This window comes from Corvus moneduloides, chromosome 1 (genome assembly GCF_009650955.1).
Source record: "Corvus moneduloides isolate bCorMon1 chromosome 1, bCorMon1.pri, whole genome shotgun sequence".
Taxonomy (NCBI): Eukaryota; Metazoa; Chordata; class Aves; order Passeriformes; family Corvidae; genus Corvus; species Corvus moneduloides.
Window position 1 is genome coordinate 23,413,836 of NC_045476.1, and position 25,964 is coordinate 23,439,799.

Here is a 25,964-nt window from a genome sequence, read left to right on the forward strand (position 1 = left end):
CCTTTGTTGTTCCAAAATTAGAATGTAGGAATATTGATGCTTGGAAACAGTCAGCAGAGTTTTGGCAAACCTAAGACAAAATTTCTGTGTCCTTTACTCCGAGACGGCGAGAACATCTACCTACTATAATTACCTTTAACTCCATGAACTGAAATAGCAAGAGTGTCAAAGTGGGAATTTCAATCCTTAGATGACTAGTATGGAAAAAATGTAATTCCACATAAAGAAGCTGAGGTTTTCAGTTTTCTTTCATATATAGAAAACTGGAAGAATGCTAGATTTATACCATGATATTAAGACAATAAGAAGACAGTAAGACTGAATGTCTTGATTGACTTCACTGAGTGTATATGTAGACAGAATTCACTTCATGCAAACAGTCTGTTGTACTGGGGGTTTTTGTTCATTCCTGGATTTACAGTACGCTGCTTCTTTTCAGAGACTTGGTGGGGTACTTTTATCCACATTAGCAGTGCTTTTCATATAGCAGTGTATATATTTTTATTCTCTTCTTTACTGTGTTCTCAAAAGAAATAAAATGGTAGTACTACAAATGGGAAACTGAGGCACGAGTGATAAAGGAGGTGGGGTGGGGGGAGAGCAGAAGAGCCACAGAAGAAGCAGGAACTGAGAATGGTTAGTTTAAGGTATTCAACTTCATTTCTCATCCAACCTAGTGGAATGTTTTACAGTGCTCTTAGTTTCTAAAACTGCTAATTTTGGGTTTGTGTGCACATGATGTCTGTGGGTTTGCGTGCACATGATGCCTATAGCCTTAGAGTAAAGTTGATCTTAATGTATTTTCTTTGGCATCTCAAAAATATTAGATCATCACTTGCTTACCTACTTTGCTGTTACATCCCTGAGCTGGAGAAGAAGTTCTTCCATGATGTGGCCTGCTATCAATTCACAAGTTAAATTACAGAATAACCTATGCCCTAACTTCTAATTTGTTCTGAAGCCAACAATTAAATGTATCATGCAATTGGTATACCAAGGCATGTGATAGGTCTTTTCTGGCTGCATGTAAGTAGTGTGGTGCACTACATTGCTTTGTGGTGTCTGAGGCACTCAGCCTGAATGCTGCACAAGCTGAAGAGGTTGGCTGTGCTGTGTTATGGTACTGCTGCTTGGGACATGGATGTTGAATCGCTGTCCTTTTTCAATTGGTGCCACTTTCTGTTTACAATCCTACTGCATGGCAAAGTATGGGCAACAATATACAGTTTAGTTCTAAACAAAATCATTGCTATACAATAATATACAGAACAAGTGAGGGAATGGCTCTTTGGTAGTGAGAGAGAATTCTCGCTGTACTCTGTGTACAGTATCCTGAGTTTACTGTGTATTTTACAGTTGATGGCAAACTCTTCCACTGATTTTGCAAAGCCAAATAATTTGTTCACAGCTTAAAATTCTTATAATGTTAGATTCATTCCCTATTATAAGACTATAGAAAGATAAAAATTGATATGTTCCTGAATGTGAATGAGAAGCCAAAAGCCATGTCTAACTTGGAGTCCTAAATTCTTGTGATTTTCATGAAGAATGTTACTTGATGTTCTGTGATCTCTCTCTTATGATTTTGGAGACTCCATTTAAAAAGTTGCTTGGAATTTGGTATCTTAGTATTTTTAGAACATGTTAGAATTTATCTCAGTAGTTCAATGTCATTTCACACTGGTGTTTAAGGAAGGATCAGTGGTGAAGTATACCATTTCTGGAGTACTCTATTATCTATTAAAATGGATTAATCTCACAAAACAGAACAATTCTTAAAATTGATCAAGTTGTGGAATAGCAACAACCTGTTACTTACTCAGCAGAAATTACATGTATTTTACCTGTAGCAAACTAGGCTAAAATGAATGATTTGTGGTAAAATAAAGAAATCATTTGAAATGTCATCATTCTATAGGAGACAGTGCAGAAGGGAGATTCCCTGCACAGTTGGCTTGCGTGGAGTATCCCAGTGAGCTCTCAAAGAGGCAGACCCTGATGGCTATTTCCTCTCAGCTGCTGTCTCCACTGCTGCTAATCAGCTGAGGAAGTTTGCTCTTACCTTTACATTGCTCCTTATGGCTTTGTTGCCTTTCAGAATTTAATCAGGCCCTTGGCAAAATGCAGCTGCTGGGAGGGTGGAGCAAAGGGCACAGCCTCTCAGAGGGTACTTGGAACCTCATCCCATGGCTTAGAGTTGCACCACCTTCAGAAGGCTCTACGTGTGAGACTTTGTTGGCAGTGAGCAAGCCAAAGTGATGGCAACTAAAATACTGATGTTGTGGAAGGAGGCTGTTGTGTGTTTTCCTACATTAGTGTTATATTCTGTGCACTGGATATTTTCTAATAAGAGCAACGTACCACAGTGAGCACTTTTTGGTGTGGTTTTTTTTCCTTACTGTGTGTATTTTGTTGGAAATCTGAAACCTTATTTTTGGAATTATTTTTTCCTTATTAAAGATCCATGCAAACATGTTTCTGAAATGTACAGTTCCAAAACTTGATGCTGCAACTGTGTGGAAAGTCAGGTGTGCCTAAGGTCTTTAAGAACTCTAGTTGTTATTAGGAAAAGCCTATATACTTTTGCATAATTTTTGTGATTTCTGCCATTGTTTTCATATTTTTCTGAATAAACTTAATTTTTTCCAATATGGAAAGGAATTATATAAGAAGGAATAGAGATATTAGTTTTAGTGATGGGTAAGTTCAAATTATATTAATTATTATTTTTTACAATTATTATGAAAGAGGGATGTCCTAAATGTCAGAAACTAGGATCTTTAAGACCTGCAGAGCATTCTTAAAATAGATGCTCATTGGATTTTCACAGCTTGTATTTGGATGCTTTACAAGCATTAATTATTGTTTACTGTTATTATTGGATAGCCTTCTTTTTGTGTAGAGCAAGTATAAAAAACAATCTTTTGAGGTTTTCATTTATGTGACTCAATAATTTATGCAGCTGAAGTCTGATGTATTTCTCTATGTACTGGAGGCTCAGTAACCATCATGATTCACATGCCTTGAAATCTCAGTCTACAGTGATGGATATCTAGAGAGAAAGGAAAGTTCTCTCCATACCAGGACATAGTATTTGTTTTGATGTAGGCTGAACATAGTGATCATAACTAAGATAATTTACTGAGTTGTGTTTGCATGCTTGAAGTAACAAGCTTGTCATATTCTTAACAAATACAATCTTTGCCTCTCTTTTTTACCTCAGTTCAGAGAGCAAGCCTGTGGATGCATTTAGCACTAAAATCAGCATTCCTGCTTGTATCAGATGAAAATAATGTGGTTTAGATTGTGGATTAGTTTGTAAAGAGTGGATTGCTCTTCATATTCTAAAAGCTCATTCCCTTCCCATCATATCTTTTGGAATGTATCCCAAAATACTGTTTATACAAAACAGCACTCAGTTTCATTTCTTTTATGATTTGGAGACATTGTGGAATCTTTTCTTAATCTCATAGTCTCCAAGGAATCCACTCAAATATTTTCTTTTATAAAAGCAAAGATAGATGACTTGTGACTCAGCTCAAGAGAAAAAAATAAGATTCTTACTGATGCCTACTGGGTTTGAGGGATAGGCTTTTTTTTTGTTGTTGTTGTTCTGCCTACCATGTAGAGCTCTTTTTCTAGTTTAAGTTTGACAGTGGTTGGACAGTTGTTTATCTCGGTTTTTTTGAAAGAACTGTCGAAAAACTGTTTGATTCAGTTTGTCATGATTCCCTTCTATATGTATGGTCTCTGTTTCATGATGTGATTCAGCCAGCACCAGTCCTCTGCTTTGTATTCAATTTACCTTTCTTCTGACTATCTTCCCCCTTGCCTTGTTCTGCTTCTCCACCCTGTTACTCTGGTCTCTCTAATACATTTACTAGTTCCACCTACCCCTTTCTTTCTTCCTTTCATCTCTTTACACATCTTACTCATGCTTTTTTTTTTCTCTGACAATGTAGTACATTTGTGAAGAAGAAAGTTTAAGTCTTTAATAAGATGAAATTATCAAATAATAATGTGTCACAATTTGTTTACCTTGAAAAATGCTGTCTTGGTTAGTGTGCACTCATTTTCTGCAGGTTCACCTCTTCAGCTCTTATCTGCATCCTTCCATGTGTTCCTCCTTAGCCTGTCCAGCCCTGTCACCTTCCTTTTAGTGCTACTTTCATCGCAACTCATGTATCTTTCATCTGCTTTGCTATCGAGTTGTTGACTTCAACTTGTGAATACATGATTGATTTCTTAACAGTTCTATGCATGTGTAGGGATTCCCCATAAGCAGTTGAGTAGCCATTTCACTGACCTTATCTAAACATAATTTTGAAATTCCCAAAGGTTCTCTGGCTGTATGTCCACCTCTTATTCTCACTTTTGGGTTTTTGTTTCAGCTATTACTGTATCATTACTTTCTCCTTTGTGCTCAAATCAATTTGTCAGTTCCTTGGCTTGTAGAGGTAGTTTATGCAGTACCTAGTGCAGGGCTGTGCTCCATCTTAGGGGATCTCACTCTCGATTTGCAGCTAAAAAAAACTGAAGGAAATTCACGTGTATTTATAAATTTGGAGGTTGTGGGAATTAATTTTTGCAAATGAGATGCGCCTAATTGCGTTTGAGCTGTGAAACAGTACTTTTGAGGCCACTGGCAGAAGTATGGAGGGGTACCCATTAAAGTGTTGTATTCCATGTATGCACCTTCCCCTGGCCTTTTTTTCCTCTTGCATTGAAGCATGTATTCAGAAGAAAAAGTGTGTTTATGTAGCCCTTCCTTTGGGACACAGGTTTGAATCGTTCAGCAAATACATTAGCTGATGTTCCTACTAGTTTTGTAATGACTCTGCCTATTGTGAGGTTAGGATATGCTCTGTATGCGGTGTTTTATTTTTAAATATATTTAATTCTGTAAACACTAGGTGAGCTTTTAATGCCTTGCATAATATTTTATATTCTATTTTAACTTTCCAATTTCCTTGGAGAAACTGAATTATTAATTTCTAAGTACTGAAGAGTTTTATAGTTGTGCTACACAACAGTTTCCTTGTGGAAGGTCTGCTAGCTTCCAATGACCCTTAGCTGCCATCTGGTACAAATTCAAAGTGCTTCTGTCATCTGCTGCTAATTGCTGTCACCTGCATATTGCAGTCACTGAGCAACTTGGATTGCAGTAAAGCAGGAGGCATACTGCTTTGTATAGCTGCAATCTATCCATAATACCCATGATTTCTTTATTAATATTAATTTAATAATAAAACAAGTACATGCATCATGAAATGGTATGAATTAATATAAATGACATTTCATGTTTATTTTAGCAACTTTCAGGGCTTAATCTGACATTCAAAAATGTGAGTAGATTTGTATTAATAATAAATACATTTATTATTTCAGTATTCTTCAGCCTGTTTATTCTGCTGAGATTGTTCAAACTGAATCTTACAGAAGAGTTCTCTAATCTTTTTTGTAAGCTGATAAGCTTTAGTCAGGGCACTAGCCTACAGCACCCTATTATATTAATGTATTTTACTTGTAATTTAGAGAACAAGAAGAATATCCTGATCTGAAGGCTAAACTGTCCCCTGTGGCACTTGCACAGCTGATAATCGTGAACTAGAAAGATGTGTATATCAAATAGTTTACAAAATGAAGCCAGCTGTGTTTCCCTACATACTGTGGCTTCCTGACATGCATCATTAAACCTTATTAGCTACTTCCTTTTACGAAGATTCTTGTAGTCTTGAACATTGCATATTAACATTTTCTGCCCCTCCAACTGGAAATTATTTGCTTTATTGTAGAGTGTCAACTTGCTCTAGTTTCTGATATGCGTTCTAATTGGTACTTTAGAGTATAATCGTAGTGAAATACCACTCCGTGCATTTCTTTATTTGGAAAATTAATACAGACCTTTTCACTTCATCTGTCAATCTGTGCAACTTTTCACACAATTCCCAAGTGTTGGGATTGCTTGCAAACCGTTAAGTATGAAATGGTTCATAAAATGTCTTTAAGAAGATAAACACAAAAAGAAGGAGTTGACTTCTCTGGTAAGGTTTTTTGTTGTTGTTGTTCCTTGCTTAATAGAAATAAGGCTATTTCAGCTGATACATTTAATGATGTAAAAAAACTCAAAAACACAGTGATATTATAAAGTTAATTTTTGTTGTTCAGATGAGGTTTTGTTTAATAAAACCAGCATCCTGCACACATGCACACACACCCCCCACTTGATTGCTGAATTCCGATAATGAAATTCAGCTCTTAAACCTTAGGAAAGCAGAATTTTTGAAGTATTATGCTCTCTGTGGGTATAAACAGATTTGGAATTAAGTACAAAAATCAAAATATGTATTATGTATGTGCATTTGTACATATTTACAGCTCTTTGGTATATTTGAGCAGAAAGACAATTAAATACTTCTGATCTCTATATTATGGACAATATTATTCCACAACCTTTTTTATTCATATGATCCCAAGGATAATGTCAAAGCAACATGTTCTGTTGAATTGTCTTGAAACATATTTTATTTTAGGACAGGAGGCAGTAGTAACAGAGACATTATATAAATTTTGAATAACATGTGACTGTCTAGAGAAAAAAATTAAGAAACATCTTAAAATCCTTTTTGTTGATATTCTTCTTCTAAAAAGTTTGTTATTTATTTCAGAAGGACAGTTTTATTTGTAAATACAGCAGTGCATTAAAATTTACCTAGAAATTCTAGAGTTCATGTCATAATTTCTACTACATATTTGAGTCTGAAAATTGATGTTTTTTACATAATGCTAGTAAGAAGTTGTACATCAAATCTTATCTAGAAGTCTTCATTGAGAAGATTTATTTTTTCTGTTCCTTAAGTAGTTGTGGACATTTGCTCTGGATGTATTTTGGGTATTTCTACTCAGACTCAAAGAAGGTTCACTCCCCTTTCTTTGGCATTTTCCCTTATATTCTGACATTCAATTAATCTTCAAGGAGACTAACTGCTGTTTTCCCACCGTATGTAGCAGCTTTCAAGCTCCTCTTTAATTTTAAAGTGAACATAAAAAGTTTTTATTTCAATATATATCTCAGACTTTTTGAAACATTTCTTCTCAGCTTGCAGGCTAACAGGATTTTATACTCAGGGATAGCTAGGGACAGAGACAAAAGTTTGATGCAGTCAAAATACTCTGTCTTTTTCTCAGTTCCTTTCTCACACATTTTTCCATTTTTTCTTGAACACTATTATATGTAACTATACATTCATATTCCTTATGAATAGGATTCAGATGTAAATGCTTCCAGATAAACTTTGAGATGCTTTGTGTTGTGTGGTTGTTCATTTTTTTTTGTTTTACCTGATTTCCTGTGGAAGAATACCTGGATGGTTGTGTTTGTATTTGGACCTGTGCTGAGCCAGGTTTAATGATGGAATTGGAGTATATATAGCAGAGGAGGAGGGAGGTTGTAGAAATGCTCCACCAATTAATGAATCACAGCATACTGCCAATTTTAATTCCTCATTCGAGAGTTTTTATTCATTCTCTTGCATTTATTGGCTAATCCATCTTCATAAAGTTGCCTCAGTCACTTTAATAATCTATGTATTGTATCTACTGTATTACTTCATTTACATTTCCATGAAGAAAGGTTGCAGCTCTGATTTCCATCTACTTCTATGACATAAGCACCAACTTAATGTATCACTGTTTCTCACTGAAGTTTTTTTCCAACTTTCATTAACTTTTAAAATATCAACGTGTAATAAAATATATGTAATTTACATGGAAAGACATTTTCACATGCACCTCTCAATTTAAGCTTGAGTAAGACGGAAGGAAAACATACCCTTTAAACTGTCTTTAAACTTGCTTTCGTATGAGATAAAATAAAGTTGTGAAACTTTAAGCTTAAACTTTCTGGGTTCTTGGCTTCATTCATTTAATTATATTCTTAATGAAAAAATTGCTATGTGTTTTGATAACCTTAGCTCTGACCTCTCTTACCCCAGCCCTTTGTGAGATTAAACTCGTTACAAAATGTAATAATCTCTTCTAATAGCTTAATCTAGATAGTCTCTGAGGAGCTGAGTTACTAACACCTTCTTTTTAATGTGGAGTAAGGAAATGTTGGATTTCTTTAGGTATACATTTTCCAATATTCAATTTCAAGGATGTCTTTGAAAAAGCTGTAAGGTTCCCATACCGTTTATGAAATATTATTAAACATAGTGTGCCATATATAAAACTCACAAATTCAGTCCCTACCATGACAATACAACATTTGTGCAGTTTTCTGTATGAAAAAGTTTTTTAGACCAGTCAGCCGCATGCTCTGAAGTGTAGGTATATTATAATTCCCTAAATTTACGCAAATGGAAGAACTAGCTGTCAATTTGTTAGGTCCCCTTTGTAATTGTTTTTTCTTGAAGGAAGTTGTACCTGTTACTGAGCTATTTAATTTTTTTACATATATCTCAATTTTTTACTCTTTTTTTTTTTTTTTTTTTTTTTTTTTTTTTGCAAATTCTACGCAATAAAAGCTTTGGATCCAGTTCTCCCTATGCTAGTTTTGCAGTTATTTTGGTACAGCTAATTATCTTAATCTGTGAGAGAGTAAGTCATGATTTTTTAGTCTACTCAGATCTGAAAAAATGCCATCTCCATTGAGAGTGTTTCAATAATAGTGTGTAATGTGTAAAGCTGCTTATTCTGTATTCTGACCCTTGAAAGACCTGATTATGTTATAGCATCCTTAGAAAAGTCTTGAGTTGAAGCTGATGATGGCTGAGCTTAAGGAAGATATAACAAGCATATGTAAAAGCTACATATGAAATACAAATCTGAAGACAGTGTTCCAGTGTAAAATCGAGCACCTTTAAATCCTGCTCTTCCTCCGCCCCTGAGAATTCCGTGTCTTAGCAATATTGATTGGATATAAGGAGGACTGGGAGTGCTTAGAAACTCTAAATGTCTTCTGTGCTGTGTACCTAGATTGTTTTAAATTAAAAAAAAAAAAAAAAAAAAACCAATGAATTAAAGTTTAACTGTGCGAATGCTTTTGGTTGTTGGAGTTTCTAATATGACTAGTTATTTTAGATTATTGAAGCAATTATTCTAAATTGATGGGTGGTCTTGAGAAAATGTTTACAACTGGTAGCTTCTACTAGGAGAGTATGTTTGTAATACAGCGCAGTCCCTGTATGGATACCAGAATTTAAGGGGCTGTTAACTTTTTCGATTTAATGTGCTCCGTACGCGTTTTAATCATTCACGTTTGTGACAAATACGTAGCGAAGTCAGAGAACATATGGTCGCACAGCATCTGACTAGTGCTGCCTTAAGGTGCCAGACTGTGACTGTATAGAGGTGTATGAAGTGTAACTTTTTGCTAAGGAGGAAATAGAACAGTCTGAGTACACACTCCGAAGTGTCAGAGCCGAGTAATTAACTCCGAGCGTTTCTAGCGGAACGCGGTGGGAGGCGGCGCGGGAGGCTCCGTGCGGCACAGGCGGGCGCGGCCGCCCTCTGCTGACCAAAGCGCGCACGGCAGCGCTGCCCGCCCCAGCCTCCCCTTCCCTCCTCGGGCAAACGGGAGCAAAAGCCAAATAGCCACGGCTTGGCTTCGTTGCTCTGCGTAAAGAACAAACATCAGATTGAAGAATATTTAGAGACAGTGATGTAGTTTACCAAACCGCAAAAGTGTTAATGAAACCCAGATTTATAGTCAGCAGGATATTAAGAATGAGTCGTGTTCAGTTTCTCTCATTAGGATCACTTGAAACAGAATGTTTTACTACAAATAGAGTAAATCGTTTGCATTTAGGAAAACCAGGATACAATTGAAAAAGAAGACACACTTGGGAAGGTTATGAAATCTGTGACTAGCATTTCACAAAACAAGTGCCTTACTTCAACCAACTGAGCCCTACTGAAGTGCAGTTGTGGAAATGGCTCACTTACAGTTTTTATTACAGTAGACAACTAGAGAGGGCTAAGCACCTCTAAAATCCTGGAGAGGACTCTCGAGCTTCAATTTGAGTATCTAAACTCAGATGATGTTGAGTCTGGAAAAAGCAACAATATAAAATGGATGAATAAATGAGGCAGAGAGAGAAAGAACTGTTTGAGTCCTCTTTTTTTTTTTTCTTTTAGCATTATAGGTATTGCTATCTACAAAAGGGAATTCTGCTTCTAAAATGATTAGTTTATTTCAAAACACATAAATATGCATTTATGAATAGTGTGTTAAGGTAAAGCCAGGCAAGTCAGAAGGGTAATCTCAAAACATAATAAAAGTATTCTGCTTTTAAGAGCATTTAAACCTCTGGTTTTGAATATGCATCAAAACACTACAAAACATGTACTTGAGCATCTCTTTCATTGGAAAGTGACCATGTATTTCTTCTTGAGTTTTAAAATTTCTGCTGTTTTCAATGCCTATGCATTGGAGATGGACTGATTTATGTAAGAATACAGACAAGTAATTGTAATTAGTTTCTTTGGGGATACAATTAACAATAAATATCTAAAATTATTTGTTTAAATCAGTGTAGAAATTATGTAATTCAGTTCCATAAACCTGCAGTATTAACATGATACCAAATATTTCAGTTTGCTCAAAGGTTCGGTTGCATGAAGGATGAAATATTTTGCTAAAGGAAAGACAGAAAATGTTACTGGAATCAAATTAACTGTTTTTTGGTAATTACTTCTGTATAAGTCCAGTGGAGTGGACTAAATAAGTAAAGTTTATTTCAGTTTTATGAACTTAAGGAGACCAGTCCTCTCCCTTAATTATTGCTCAATTCTGAAATGAATAAAACCTGTAAAAGGTTCTTAGTGCTTCAGAAAATGTTTTCAAGGTTTCATTGGTGCTCTTGCAGCTAAACCAGTAATTAAGATGTTTGAAAATTGATATCAGAAAAAGCACGGACAGGTGACTTTTTTAACTAAATGGCCACTTTATATATTTTTGTGTTTTCTTTGCTTTTCCCACCTTTGAATCTGCTGGTTAAAAGAATGAGAAAGATATTGGTTAAGCAGTGTACCATACTGTATGCAAGATTTGGTAGGTTTGACATTAATCAAGTCAGGTTTGTAGAGAAACATATTTGTGCAGACCATTGCTTGAGTACAGTGAATTAAGGCAAGATGCTTGCTAAACCTGAATTTACTTGTTTTGATTCATAGTTATATTATCTTATCCTAATGTGGTTACCTGGATTGCTGAGCAGTCAAGACTTTGAATCATAGGAATTAGGAGACTTATGAAAGAAGAAACACTTACAGATTCCAAAGTTGCTCTTCGTGGTTTTAGTGTCAAAGATTAAGGTAGATAGGTAAGGATGTGTCTCTTTATTTAGCCTTTAACCACAGATTAGTAATCTATTATTCCTAGGGACTAGGGAGGGTTTAACAGATTATTGAAGAAAGTCATGGGGGTTTGGATAAATGCAGCTGACTATATAGTATAATCTATATAATTTTTTTTATAAATGATGGAAAGCTACTAATCATTTTTGTTAGGCAAACCTTGTTTTTATCAACCTGCAACTGAAAGATGTATTATTTGAATTTTAGTATTTTTAAATATTTACTGTTAAATACCTTTTACAGCTAAGTGTAGGATACAATTAATGGGAAAATACATCATATACTAGTATTCAAGGCTTAATAAATTAAGTTCAGGGTATGTATTAAGAATAGGAAAGAAAATTTTTATGTTTGTGGTGCAAATTAAAACCCAAGCCCATCTCAACATGCATACCATGAAATTTCATTGTAGTCAATGTAGTGTTTGGCAGTGCAGAACCAGGCTGATTACTGAAATATAATTACCTTTGTGGAGGAATTTGGTTGCAGGGGGAAGTCTGTCCTAACACTGTGCCTTAGTACTTCAATAGTATTAAAGTAGGGCACTTAAAGGCTATTCATGAGCAATTATTTCTCCTGCACTTTAAAGTGTAATTGAATAAAAATGGCTGCACGAGACTATGTTGAGAAATCTTTGCCATTTTGTAACATTTAATTATCAAATTTTTCATTTCAGTATTCTAGCATTTTAAAAGTTCTCATTTTAAAAGTAATATACATTTTATAGTGTTAAAAGAATTGTTCTATTACTACAATAATAGCTTCAGAATATAACCTTTCCTAAAAGTTAAGCATCTAGGGCAGCAACAGCAATATTGTTGTTCAGGTTGTACTTCAGTAACCATAAAAGTTCTTGTCGTTTTCAACTTTTTAATTAAATTAAGATTTTTCTCATAAGGTAATTAATTATACCTTGTGGTCTAAAATGTGAAGTGTAGACTTTGAGTCATTCCCTCATTCAAAAATGAAGTATTTTAAAAACTTGTCAGCTTTTTTACCATGCAAGTAGACAATTGATGATATAAGCCATTACTTTATTGAGAGCCATTAGCTATTTAAAACTCTGTGCATAAATTAAGAGGAGCTAAATGGATTTGCGGTTGTTGCCATTAGTAGCATTTTAAATTATACAGGCAATTATTGTGTTCATTTTCATTATCGTAGAGCAGCCCCCTTGCAAAACTATTGTGGTTTTCTTAGACATTATGTACAAATTTTCCCTTGGAGATTAAAATTTCCAGTGGTGTATTTAATTTTGTTGTTTCAAATAGAACAAATATTATGACAAGTAGAAGAAAATTTGTTTTACTAATATAGGAAATAACAATAAATGTAGAAAATTACTCCAATTCTTAATTCTTCTATTCATCTATTTCTATTACTATTTTCCAAAGAAAAAGAATAGCTTTCGTAAGATGGCATATTTTACAAATGCTTTGATACAATCACAGTATAGTTAAAATGAAGTTTATCCACTTTTCCAATATTTAGATGAATTTTAGAGAATGTTAGTGAATTTCTACATGAAATTTATCTGGATAGTTCAACAGTGTTTCATTAGTCGACTGCAGAAATTGTTTAAGTGGAAAGCACAGAATTAAACTAATTAAGTATCTTTTAGTACATTGGAGTAACTAAATTTTGGGAAATGGAGAATGCATTTCTATTAAAACTTTGTGTGCCTTCTGAAGTAGGATTTTGCAATTGCCTTCACAAATAATATCAAAATTTACTCTGGCCAATAGCATGATCTGTATTAAAAACAGTGGCATTATCAGTAGCAAAGCATCAACTTTTTCATTGTTATGATACCTCTCTAAACACATTTTTGTTGGATTCCAAACTTAAATTCACATCTGTCTTCATCAATTAGAAAGGTATTAATGCTTTGAGTTAGCTACATATCAGTGTGCAGTGGACTAAATTTAATGTTTCTGTCCAAAAAGTGGCATTCTTTCCAAAGAAGCTCTTTGTTCATTTCTGTTCTGGGGTGGGGTGGGGTTTTTATAGGGATGGAGAGGGGAGAGATAGGCTTTCACTACCATGATGCAGGGGAAAAAAAAAGTGTGAGGTAGTACTTATGCATATTGCAAGACAGTGATTCTTTATTTTATTACAAAAAAAGACCAACTCTAGAAGGCCAGATTAAATCATTCCTTTCACTTTTTAATGGGATTTGGATGAATAGAGTAAAATATGCACTTTGCATTCATTGATAGCATCTTTAGATTGAGGTAATTGAGTCTTTTTTCCCTGACTGAATGAATAATGACTTCATCTGATCCTCAGCGAGGCCTGAAACTTAGGCTGCCTTTGTCAACGCAAAAAGATCTGGGCTTTGAAACATGCTCTACTTCCCTGGCTTCATTTTTCTTCATTTTAATCCAAAAACCTATTTTTCTCAATAATTCAAGCATAAACTATGTAGTAGTTGAAGCAGCGGAAATTGCAAGATATTTGTCCTCGTTGTGCTGCTTTTTAAATGCAGCTGATAAATCAGCCGCTGTGGTCTTCAGCTGCCTGGTTCTCTAGGGAAGGGACAGCCCATGTGTAAGCAAGATTGCTGGAATTTTTAAGAACTATATTTAAAGTGCTTATTTTGCAGAATGTTTGTTATCTAAGGAAGTGTTATGTTTTACTGGTCTTACTGGCAAGACTTGGAGATAAAAGGGGCATCCGTGATGGGGCCTAGGAAACTCTTCCTGACATAATTTTCCCACATATTTTACTGACTACTAGAGCATCCCAAAAAGTGGAGTAAAAATACCCTAGCTTACATCATACATTATTGAGATGGTGAGAGTCTTAGTTACATAGCTTAAATATATTTTTTTCATGAGAAACAGTGGGTGAAAGATAGCCTCTCCTAATGTTTTACTTAAAATGTTTCTAAATCAAATACCTTTTCACTCGTGTAGTTGAAGCTCTGTTTTACTACATTGGTTTGAAAATGGATATTCCACTTGATTGTTGTTTTTATTATTATATTGGATAAGTGAAAGCTTCATGCAATTAAAAATAATTTCTGTGACATTGGTTCAGATTTACGGAGCGGGGTGAGAACACAGTGACAAGTCACAGTGCACTTGTCACATGAGTGAGAAGTCACAGGCTCTGTCCCATGTGCTTGCTCGTTCTTGAATCTAACAGGGTTTTGATATTCTAGCAGTCAATGAGCTCCCTACAAATATAATACCCAGTGCCAGTATTTTTGCTGCATGCATGAAAGAAGAAAATTGTCCTTGCTTGTGTGTTCTTCTGTAATTGTCTTTCCTCCTTGCCCTTCTGTGTTCCTGTCCTGGAACAAGGAATGGAGGAGGGATGTGTCAGACTTTAAGGTGTTCAAAAGGCTTGGCTGGGACAGTTCACATTGGTTCTGGGAATTATTATTGCCGCAAAACCAGGGAACATGTTTTATGTGCAAGCATAGGAATAACAATGCAGTTATCAAAGTTCAGTTAATTGTTACAAGTGCGTGGATTTTTAGTACATAGGAATAACCAAAGCAAATAATTGCTAATTGTTTGCACTGCAGAAGCATAATTTTAAGAAATACTCCTGAGTAACTTGATTTATTCTTCTTCCTCCAGGTTGGCTTACTGGACCTGGAGCTGAATCAACTGACCAAAGCCCTGTTTTTGGCTTTAGTTGCACTATCAGTTGTTATGGTAACTTTACAAGGATTTGTAGGCCCTTGGTATCGCAACCTTTTCCGGTTCCTCCTCCTGTTTTCCTATATCATCCCAATCAGGTATGTATATGAATGAAAGCAAAATACAGTTGTCTAATTTCACTGAATGTGGCTTTCTTGAAATTTATACTCGCTTCTCATTGCAAAGGAAATTGATCTTATCAGGAAGCTGAAGGAGAAGGTGCCAACAAATCTGCTGATTCTTGAAGGATCACTGTACAGAAAACAATACTGTTGTATTTTTTTGGTATAACGTTCATCTTGCTGGAGTAATCAGGATATCTAATCCTTTGCTAGCATAAATGTATTAATAAGGATACAATGTTGGTATATTTGAGAAAGTGGTTTCAGGAAGCATGCAGTTGAATGAACTGCTAGAGGCATTATGGAATTTTATTTTTAATGCCTTAAATACTAAAAATGTTCCATTTCTCTAGTTAAAATACAGACTTTTTACCCCAATAATGATTAATTTAAATTGAATGGCTGAATAATGTAGGTGTGCTTTTACAGTGAGAGGAGTTTTAACATGTGTAACCAAGTAGAGACTTGCCCTGAATTAATTAATTCATTAAGCATGAGTACTGTATATTCAAATTGCAGATAAACTGGAACACGAAATAATATCCATGTGTGTAATCAAGTCGTCTGTGGACACAGAAGTGAGAACACTGACTCTGAAATTAATTCTTTTCTTTGCATGGGTATTGCCTTTGCAAAGTGGAAATGCTGTTTCTTGTTAAAATATCCAGTGTTTAGATTAAGGTAATTGTTAATTTTAGATGCTCTCTAGAACTGTTCAGTTTGAGATACGTCATTCAGTAAGCCCAGTGATCAGCCAGAGTTAGCAGCATCTAAACTGTAGCTAAATTTAAGACCTGTCCCCTCAGGCACACACACAATATTTAAGTTCACAAAGTAAAGGAAAGAAAAATAACAGGAGGATTTCATTAGGCCTTTTAATCTAAGATTACATTACTTATGTGTTACTGTGTTTTTTAAGTATATGTCTGTGTGAAGGAAATTGTATCATATTTGACTGATGGGATACACAGGAAGCCTCTGTCTTAACATTTTATGACTTAAAGGACTTTATTTTTAGAGTACTTTTGTGTTACAAGAGAAACTGATTCTGTGAGAAGTTGAAGGTTCTGTCAAATCTGCTGGAACCACAATTTTGGAGTATCTTTCTAAACACTGTCATTGTTGTAACTCCTTTACTGCTTGTATGATGCTGTTTAGTCATGTTGCCATCCCCCCATACACACACAGTTACTGAGTATTAATTTATCCATATGAAGAGACAAAAAAGGGCTCCATTCAGTGGTTAAGTCTATGTGTTACTAAGAGATCCACTTTAAAACTCCCAGGGGAGGGGGAAAATGAGCTAAGGATATAAAAGATCACTTCTAACTAAAGGATAACTTTTAACCATTTTATTATCTTTGTTACTGGATGCAAGAGGACTAAGACCATACAGGTGTTGTAAGTAAATTTGGCTCTATATTGGAAGTTCAACATAGGCCATTGAAAAAACACGTTCACTAAGCAGCTAATTTTCAATGTAAGAGTTGTTTAGTGGACTTGTGGAATAGCTTTTCTCCAAAAATAATTTCTAGCATGCATCTAATCCAATTTTTCCATTGTTTGTGGGAGATGAGATACAAACTAAAAGTATTAAAAGATATGATTAGTTTAATTCATCAGACAGGAATCTATCAGAGAATGCTTTCCTCCCTAGAGTTTTATCTGTTTCTCTACCAAATTTTCTTTAACGTGGATCTTCGTAAATATAGGGTTGCTTCCCAAACTGTCAGCAAAATGAACAACTCAGTCATGAGTGTTTGAACTCATGAACTCAGCTGTTGTTCTCTGTTGTTCTGACACTTCTCTTCCTCTCTTCAGTATGTTAAGCATGGAAATGACTTAATTTTGAGGCTGTATTTTGAGTGTAAACTCTCAAAGATGAAAATTGGAAAGCAAATGACATTGAAGCACCAGGTGTTGTGTCCTCTCATAATTTTTAAAATACCTATATGGGGGAAATAATGAACTTACAGACGTAAAGGAAACATCGGAGATTAGGATTCACTGGTAGAGGCAAAGCATATCTGAACTCAGGCATGCATGAAATGTGTTGATTGATAGTTTTAGAGAATTCAAGAAGTTTCTAATTGTGGAGCTTTTTTGCAGTTCTGTTTGGCTTTTGGTTTGCAGAGCAAGGGAACTTCCAGGTATGCAATAAAAATAATTTTTCGTGGCTAGACATGTTTGGTGAAAATCATCAGGGAGGTGATGATAGAGTTAGTAGAGCTTAACTGATCTCTGTGCAGGCTGTCCTATAATTAATAGGAAGAGGAACTTTTCAGGTGCTTCAGAAATAAGCTGGTTCCTTGTGATTCAGCTGCCTCCTAAATACTCCTTCAGATCAGTGTTGCTTTACTTTGTCCAGGGTATTACCATGGGGCATGTAAGACTTCAGAAGTATAGACATAAAGCAACTGTAAAAAAAACAACAGCACAAGAAAACAAAAGCCATCCTAACAAGCAACCCTCATGTCCAAAAAAATCAGCCCCCAACATTGCACACATTCTGTGGTGTACAAGGAATCCAGAAAAATGGAGAAAAAGTAGTAATAAACAGACATTGAAAGCTTAGCCCATCTTTAAACTGTTTGTAAGTTAGAATCATTATGCACAAAATGTTTTGAACAGCCCCACACCCCCAGAAACCTTTGGCCCTTAAAAGTGATTCTGTCATTGATGTTTTCTTTACCCATATGGAGAAACCATAGCCCAGGAAGCCTCCATAGGCAATCTGCTGCCCTAAAAAGTCAAGCTATTTTAATTTCCTAAGATTTATCACGGAAGGAGGATATAAAGCAAGTCCTTGACAGACTGTCCAAAACAAAATGAATCTCTCTAAGATTATCTTCGCTCATTATCTGAGTTTTTCCATGTTCCTCAGAATTTTTAGGCTTTTTTCTAGTTGGCTTTAACTAACTAGACTATATCACTTAGTGCAGTTGTCACATAGCCAGCTACCAGGGAGCATGTGTCCTCAGGTATGTCCATGCTGCTGCTCTTTGTGATGCCAGCGTGGAAGTTCTTAGACCTGTGATGTGCCTTTACTTTTTTAATAATAAGGTGCTTTTGTTGAACAACGTGTATTTTTTTGTATTGTCTGTTTTTTGAATGACAAGGGTCAGAGCGCAATAACAGTCATGATAATGAAAAGCCAGCATCCTGGGTGGGGGAAGACTTTTTTTTAATTTTAAGTGCAAGAAAATAGAAGAGATTTTAATCAATATGGGATGTGAGATGAAAATTCTGATGTGTGTGTATATGGGCATAGGAAAAATGTTTAGACTGTTAGAAAGCCTTGTCACAAAACAATTCTGTTATTTTCCCTGGCCTTGAGTACTAACATGTCTTTTTATGAGCTCACTTGAGCTATCATAGCAAATGGTTCAGAAAGCCCAGGCCAAAGAAAAGGCTTAGTGACAGTACTGCCCCACAGACTGAATCCTCTAAACCACCAGTGGACTTTGTTCATTCATTGTCCAATCTTCTTCAACACCTCAAAAGACAAAGTGAGTTGCACATTGTGTTGAGATCTTTTGTATGGGGTTTGTTTGGTTGGTTGGTTTTGTTTTTGTTTTGTTTTTTTTTTTTAAAAAAAAAAAGTAGCCAGGAAAGTTTTTCAGTATAATTTTCTCCAATGTTTGGTGAAATTGCTGCCTCATGTACAGGTGTGAGTCTTGTAGCTGTATGTGCTTCTGCTTAGCTGTTAAGAAATGTAGAGGATTGACCATAAAATGGTAAGATATTGACTGGGGATCTGTTAAATATGTGTATCACCCAGGCTCTATATTTAGTAGCCGTTTAAAGCTGGATTGACAGGGCTTAATCAGCCATCATTTTAGAAGGATCATTTAGTTTAAGTGTGAAGAGAAGCTGAAATGTCTCTTGTTCTTTCCTTTGGACACCCCAGGGCTCCTAGTCACTGAGCTGTTCTGCCAAAAGAAGCTGTCCCAAATGACTGGAATGAACTGCCTTACACTTAAGTAGCAAAGTTTTGGGGCACTACATGGTTCCTGGCTGGTTTTTTTTTCTGGGTCTTTAAAATAAGCAGTTAAATCAAATCCTTCAAGTTAACGTCTGTTTTCAGGGGCAGTGAGGAAAACACTGCTAGGAGGTCTTATGTCTGAAATTCATTAATAGCCCCTCAAATCCCACATCATATGGGTGTGGATTTGTGTGTTTTCCTGAGATCCAGCGAACTCACACCTATGCAGACTGTCTAACAGCACAAGCAGCTATGCTGCTTTCAGTCATGCTGTAGTTTCTGCTGTGTTGGTGCTCTAATCTGTATCATGTATAGATGTGAGAGTATCAGTGTATGAAGTCTCACACAGCGAGACAGAATATGTATTAGATACAGATACAAAAGTTTCAGTGTGGAAGAGCTAAACAGCTGCTTCTGACGTGGCTTAAGCAAGTGGTTTAATACACATTTAGTGTATTGTGCCTTAATACCATATCATGATATATAATGCAATCTCTGTAGAGACTGAAAAACGTTATGTGATGCTTCATGACATTTTGCTAACTAATTTTGCAGCAAAAGTTATGGTGTGTCTCTCTTGTGCTAAGTCTGTCTTACACTGTCCAGCATGGTGCCGTACTACTGCCTGAGCTAGCTTTGTGCTTCTCTTAAAATGCCTGATATTCGTGCTACACAGAAAAAGCACAGAATCATAAAATTATTTCGATTGGAGAAGCCTTTTAAGATCATCATGTCCAACTATTAACCCAGCACTGCTAAGTCCACCACTAAAACATTTGCCTAAGTGCTACATTTGTGGATCTTATTTTTACCTCCAGGGATGCAGACTCTACCACTTCGTTAGGCAGCTAGTTCTAATGCTTGACAACAATTTTGGTGAGGAAATTTTTCCTAATATCTAATCTAGAGCTCCCGTGGTGTGACTTGAAGCTGTTTCCTCTAGTCCTGTCACTTGTTTCTTGGGAGAAGAATCCACTCCCCACCTGGCTACACCCTCCTTTCAGGCTGTTCTAGAGAGTGGTAAGATCTCCCCTGAGCCTCCTGTTCTCCAGACTAAACACCCCCAGCTCCCTCAGCCACTCCTCATCGGACTTGTGCTCCAGACCCTTCCCCAGCTTTGTTGCCCTTCTCTGGACACACTCCATCACCTCAATGTTGATCTTGTAGTGAGGGGCCCAGAACTGGACACAGTACTCACAGTGTGGCCACGCCAGTGCCAGGTACAGGGTTGATCACTGCCCTGGTCTTGCTGGCCACACTACTGCTGATACAGGCCAGGACGCCATTGGCCTTCTTGGCCACCTGGGCACTGCTGGCTCATGTTCAACAGCAGCCAATCAGCACCCCCAGGGCCTTTTCTGCTGGGCCGCTTTCCAGCCACTCTGTCCCCAGCCTGTGGAGCTGCCTGGGGTGGTTGTTACCCAGGGGCAGGACCTGGCACTTTGCCTTGCCAACTCCCATACAATTGGCTTACCCCTCTGTAGGTCCTTCCTTCCCTCCAGTGGATCAACACTCCCACCCAACTTGGTGTCCTCCCCAAACTTACTCGGGCACTCGATCCCCTTGTCCAGATCATTATTACAAATATTATAAAACAGGACTGGCTGCAATACTGAGAACAATCAGTCTAATGAAGAATTTTTTAAACTGATCTATTGCAGTAAAACTTCCTCCTTTCAAATCTTCCAACATTGCCTATTTGCTCCTAGTTTTTTTTCTGGTTTTAAACCTATGGTATTACAGCAAGTAATGCTGAATTTGTGTAGAATATAGGGGAAAAAAGCATGTTTTAAATATTATTTGTATTATACCTCTAATGTCAATATTGTCACTTTTGTATAAGAGGCCTAATGAAAGACAGCATCTGACCCGGTAAATGTGATAATAACAAAGAAACATTTTTAATAGGAAGCAGTTATTGCTGCTCTGACCTGCATATGCTACATCCCTTATGCAAAGGTACTTGTTTGACATGTGTTTTATTTGTATTTTTCATTCTTCTGTGTTTTAAGCCTGTAAGAAATTAATAGATTAATTTTTTCATTAATTATTCCCTAGGTTTCCTCCTGGATTTTTAAGTGCTATCTGTGTTACAACATGCAGTTATCTGTGTCTGGGTTGCATTTGGCCCTTGAAAAACTTCATGTGCCACAGTCGCTATAGCAATACAGGGTTGAATATGCCACAAATACTTAATCATAATGTGTGGGGTTGAGTTCTCTTTTAAAGTAACATTTGCTGCCAGGGTTTTATGCAAAGTGCTGTGTACACTTTCCTTAATTTTCTTTTATATGCTCACATAATAGACAAAATTTAGAAAATTTAGTGCAACAGAAGTAGTGAGACCAATTACGAAGCAAACAGGAGCACAGTTCTGAGGCTGTTCTTGGGAGTGTCAGACAGATAGCAGAAAAAACTAAATAAAAATATATATATAGTGGACAAAACACAAGGGAATATTATATTCCAGTTTCCTCATCAAATAAAATATAAGAGATGGGGAAATTAAAGGGATGACCTATAGGTTGATTTTTATCTGCTTAGATCTTTATATAATATTGTGCTTAAATGAAGTAACTTCTGTTTTGTTCAATTTTTATTTGTTTAGTGCCAGTTAATACCAGTTACTGGGCTCCAAAAAATCACTTTCTGTGAAGATTAACTTTCCAGGCATGTTGAAGTTAAAATATTTTTGGTTGTTTCTTGACCAGTAATTTTTAAATTATTCCTTTTTTTTTTTTCTAGAGTGTGAATAATGCATGTATCTGTGTATATTTTATGGCTGTTTCAAGAAAGTAGGGATGCGTTAAGAAGGTTGGGGGTAGCCATGGGGCATTTGGTACAGTTTTGGATAATAATGGGACCTAAATATCACCTTCAGTATCATTTTCACATAGAAGGAAGTCCTGAAAATAAAAAAAGACTGTATTTCTTTGTTTATTTTAAAAAGTAGATACCACTATGGGTACTCATACTGTATTTGGAGTTGTGGCAGGGTTTTTTTGTTACAAAACTCTTACATATACAGAACTGCTCAGGAAGTTAGAAAAAAACCTAGCATTAATTTTGATTCAAAATCATACTTGAATTTTATTTGGCATGATACCACTTCGTTCACAAAATTGTCCTTGCTAACTTCATTAGGTCTTGATTGCTTTTCACCAAGTCATGAATGGTAGAATGTTTCTGGAGTTTTTAAATGTATTTGTCAAATTTCCTCAGTGGAGGCCCTTGCTTATTGGCAAATTTGTCCTTTTGAAAAAAAACCAAAATCAGACACCTTTAGAAGGGGACCTAATATCATTACAATTGATGAAAAAAATGAAATTTAGTAGTCCTGTAAATAGGAGTGTTTAATCTAAAATGCTGGTGGTGTTTTTGAGGGAATCAGTGCAGAACTATTTGGTTTTAAAAGCAGAGTGGATTCTGAAATGTGTTATTTCTTTGTTCTGAAGCTGAGTTGCAGAGAATGCCACCCTGGCTCTTGAAGGAATAAATCCCCAGGCTGAATAAAAATTGCCTTAGGATTGCCTGCTCTAGGGTAACTAGTGCTGAGGTGGGGAGACAAGAAACAATTTATTACTGTGTTTGCTAAAGATGCTCATTCTCTGCAACAGCCTTCAAGTTGCTGTATTAACATACTGTGCCTAAATATTGCATGTTAATTGGTTTGCTAAAAATTAGTGTTACTAATGCAACAGTTGCTAATGTTACATTGGATGCTGTTTTGTGTGTTTTCATGAATAACTGATGTGTTTGAAGGTTGTTTAATTGGATTAAATTGAGAAGAATTTGCAAACTAGTGAATTTAAAATGTTTTGATTATATAATGCGGTTTCCTAAAGTCTGCGAAGAAATTAAGAGAAATGATAGCTAATATTATCAGGCACTGAAAGTAGCTTTATTTTGAGTAGGGCTAGTGTCTCCTCGTTTTCATATGTAAAAATTCTTGGACTTTTCAGTCAAGTATTTTTATCCATTCCTGTGAAGCTCTGTTGGAGAGGTTTATAGTTTCAAAAGCAAACTCACTATTAATAGTCCATCATCATTTTTAGTATTGCATCAGTTACCATAATGTACTAAGCAATTGCTACAATGATTTCAAAGACAAAGATTTCCTCTAAGACAAAAAGCACCAAGTGAAGGAAGTCAGAGAAGGATACAGTGTACAAATTTTAGAATTAATAATAAAAAATTAATCTATAGCACTCATTTTTATTCCTGTTTAATTCTTTATTCATCTTAACAATTCAAGCATGTACCCAATATCTTTCTGTGTGCCAGAAGCTGTCTCATATTGTCCTAGTCATTGGGGAGACATTATTTCTCTATAGACCAGCAGTGCCAGCATTCTATTGGGTTCATCAGCATAAAGGGGGTACATTCTGTTCCACTTAAAAGTGCATGCTGGAAAGCTAGAGTAATTCCTAAAATGCCTTAATGCTTTGAAATATGGATTTCTCTTCCCTGCTCAGTAAGAGAAGTTGGAGTCTTGTTTTTGTTTTCTTTTTTCTTACCTTTAAATTGTATTCAAGTATATGATAGTTAAATGCATAGAGTGTTTAGAACATCAAAACCAGGTGATACACATGCTTATAAAAGGTGCAAATGAAGATATGCACTGCACTTCATCTTTGAGAGACTTTTCTGATTTAATCTTACTGAAGCACAGTTTTTCCTATCTGAACAACTTTGTAGATCTCCATTGGCAGAGCAGCTATGTGAATGTCTGAGACTGCACTGCTTAAATAGAGTGTCCATCTCAGAATTCCTGTCTTGGTAGTCTAGGCACAAAAAAAACTATAGCCTAAATGCCTCTTTGAAGTGGGGTGGTGAGCAGCTTTCATCGTTCAGTTAATCCACTTGCTCCTGGCTAGAGCAAATGTCCATCTGTTTTTAAATAAAGTGTGCTCGTGTTTCCCTTGTCAAGCTGTACAGCATCCTTTGTCCATGACTGGTTAACTAGCAGATTCGCATCCCTAAGAGGAGTAAATCTTTTGCTGTTCCTTTGGTTTCAGTGTGAGGTGTGTTGCTTTGGGTTTCATATTTGCTCTGAAAGTTAACAGACAAGCATAATAATACAGTTTGCACAGTACCGACTCTGGATTGAGTAAGATAGGGTAGAACTGTAGTTAACCACTGTAAGGCAAGTGTATTCCAGTATTTTTCTCACTATGCTGTAGCATTTTCAGTAAAAAGAATCTGTAGAGTCCTCCTGTTGTCTGTCCTTTTGTTACATGTATGTGCATGTCTGAAGACAGATGAAATTAGGGAAGATATGCAGGACTAATTGGGGCATATCACCAGAGAGAACAGCAATTTTCAGATGATGATGATTTTGGTGGGAAAATAACAGGTAATTAAATCATAAAATACCATCTTAAATGGTCAAGAATCTTGTATCTAAAAGGTATGTTTCTTTTTATGCTGCAACATGTGTTGTCTTCTGCTGTACAAATTCAGGAGGCAGGGGATGTAGAATAAACTTTTTTTCAGTGTGTGTTGAAATTTCAGATGCTCTCACAATCCCAGTTAAATGCATCTCTTCTTCATGGAATAGTGCAGATTGTGACTCACTGTTCCCTCCGCTGTTAACCTCAGGTAATTCACAATCTGTTGCTGTGATTCCAAGATGACAGATGAAAACTCCTAGTAGCTGCTCATTTTGTTATGCTGTAAAGTCAAGATGATGTCAGGACTGTTACAAAAAGGTCTGAAGTGCGTTTGCAGTATTTTAACCTTGATAGGTACCTTTGAACAGTTTTAAGAGTTACATTACCATAAACCTGTTGCTTAACTTGGGGCTCTTGAGTTGGCAAATCAGCTACAAATAGTTCACAGAATCACAGAATATGCTGAATTGGAAGGGACTCACAAGGATCGAGTCCAACTTCTGGTCCTGCGAAGGGCCATCCCCAAGAGTCACACCATGTGCCTGAGAGTGTTGTCCAAACACTCCTTGAACTCTGTCATGCTCAGTGCTGCGACAACTTCCTTGGGGAGCCTGTTCCAGTACTCAACTGTCCTCTGGGCAAAAAACCTTTCTTCTAATATCCAACCTAACCCTCCCCTGACATAACTTCAGGCCATTCCCTGAGGTCCTGTCACTGGTCACCACAGAGAAGAGATCAGTATCTGCCCCTCCTCTTCTCCTCATGAGCAAGTTGTAGACTGCAATGAGGTTTCTCCTAAGTCTCCTCCAGGCTGAACAACCAAGTGACCTCAGTAGTTCATGTAGCTACTGTCCTACCCATTTTTTCAGTATTTCTGTTACAGCAGAGTCAAGAAAAATTAACACATGCCTATTTATTAGCCACTGCTCCTCTGACATGATAGCAGGAACATGGTGAATAGCTAAAGGAAAGTAGCATTTTAATGGTTTAGAACAAGGTGGATAGAGTTTTGTGTTGGAGCATTTTATTATGGGGAAGAGCAATGTGACTAAATGAGTGAAGACTTTTTTATTGTAACATAGGAATACAAGGTGCATCTTAGTTCTTATATGATGTGGGCATGGAAATATTAAAAAATGAATGTACAGAATGAACTAGAAAAACATACTTTTGATTTTGGACTTCTATGTATAATCAGTAAAACTTGCTGCAAATTGCAGATTTTATAGCAGAGAGCTACCCAAAGATTACTTCATGCCAACATGCTATCACATGAGGGTGCATTTTGCTGCTTCAGCACTTTTCTCTTTTTGCAATGGACCCTCTGTAGCAACATTTTGAGAAGGACAAAAATATTGTTGATTTGTTGGGAAAGAGAAGCTGACAAATATAGTTGGACTGTCCTAAAGAAAAAATGTTGTTGGTTGTTTTTAAAAAAAACCAAAAAACCAGT

The 25,964-nt window shown here is 36.2% G+C and overlaps 1 protein-coding gene across 2 annotated transcripts in view; it reads left to right on the plus strand.

Annotated features, from left to right (window-relative positions):
* The window catches only part of ATP9B (ATPase phospholipid transporting 9B (putative)), a 154,151-nt gene that overhangs the window by 89,690 nt on the left and 38,497 nt on the right, over positions 1-25,964 (plus strand). For both annotated transcript variants that reach the window (XM_032101826.1, XM_032101834.1), the window contains exon 12: positions 14,949-15,109. In XM_032101826.1, the coding sequence (XP_031957717.1) occupies positions 14,949-15,109 (161 nt within the window). The remainder of the gene's footprint in view (positions 1-14,948; positions 15,110-25,964) is intronic.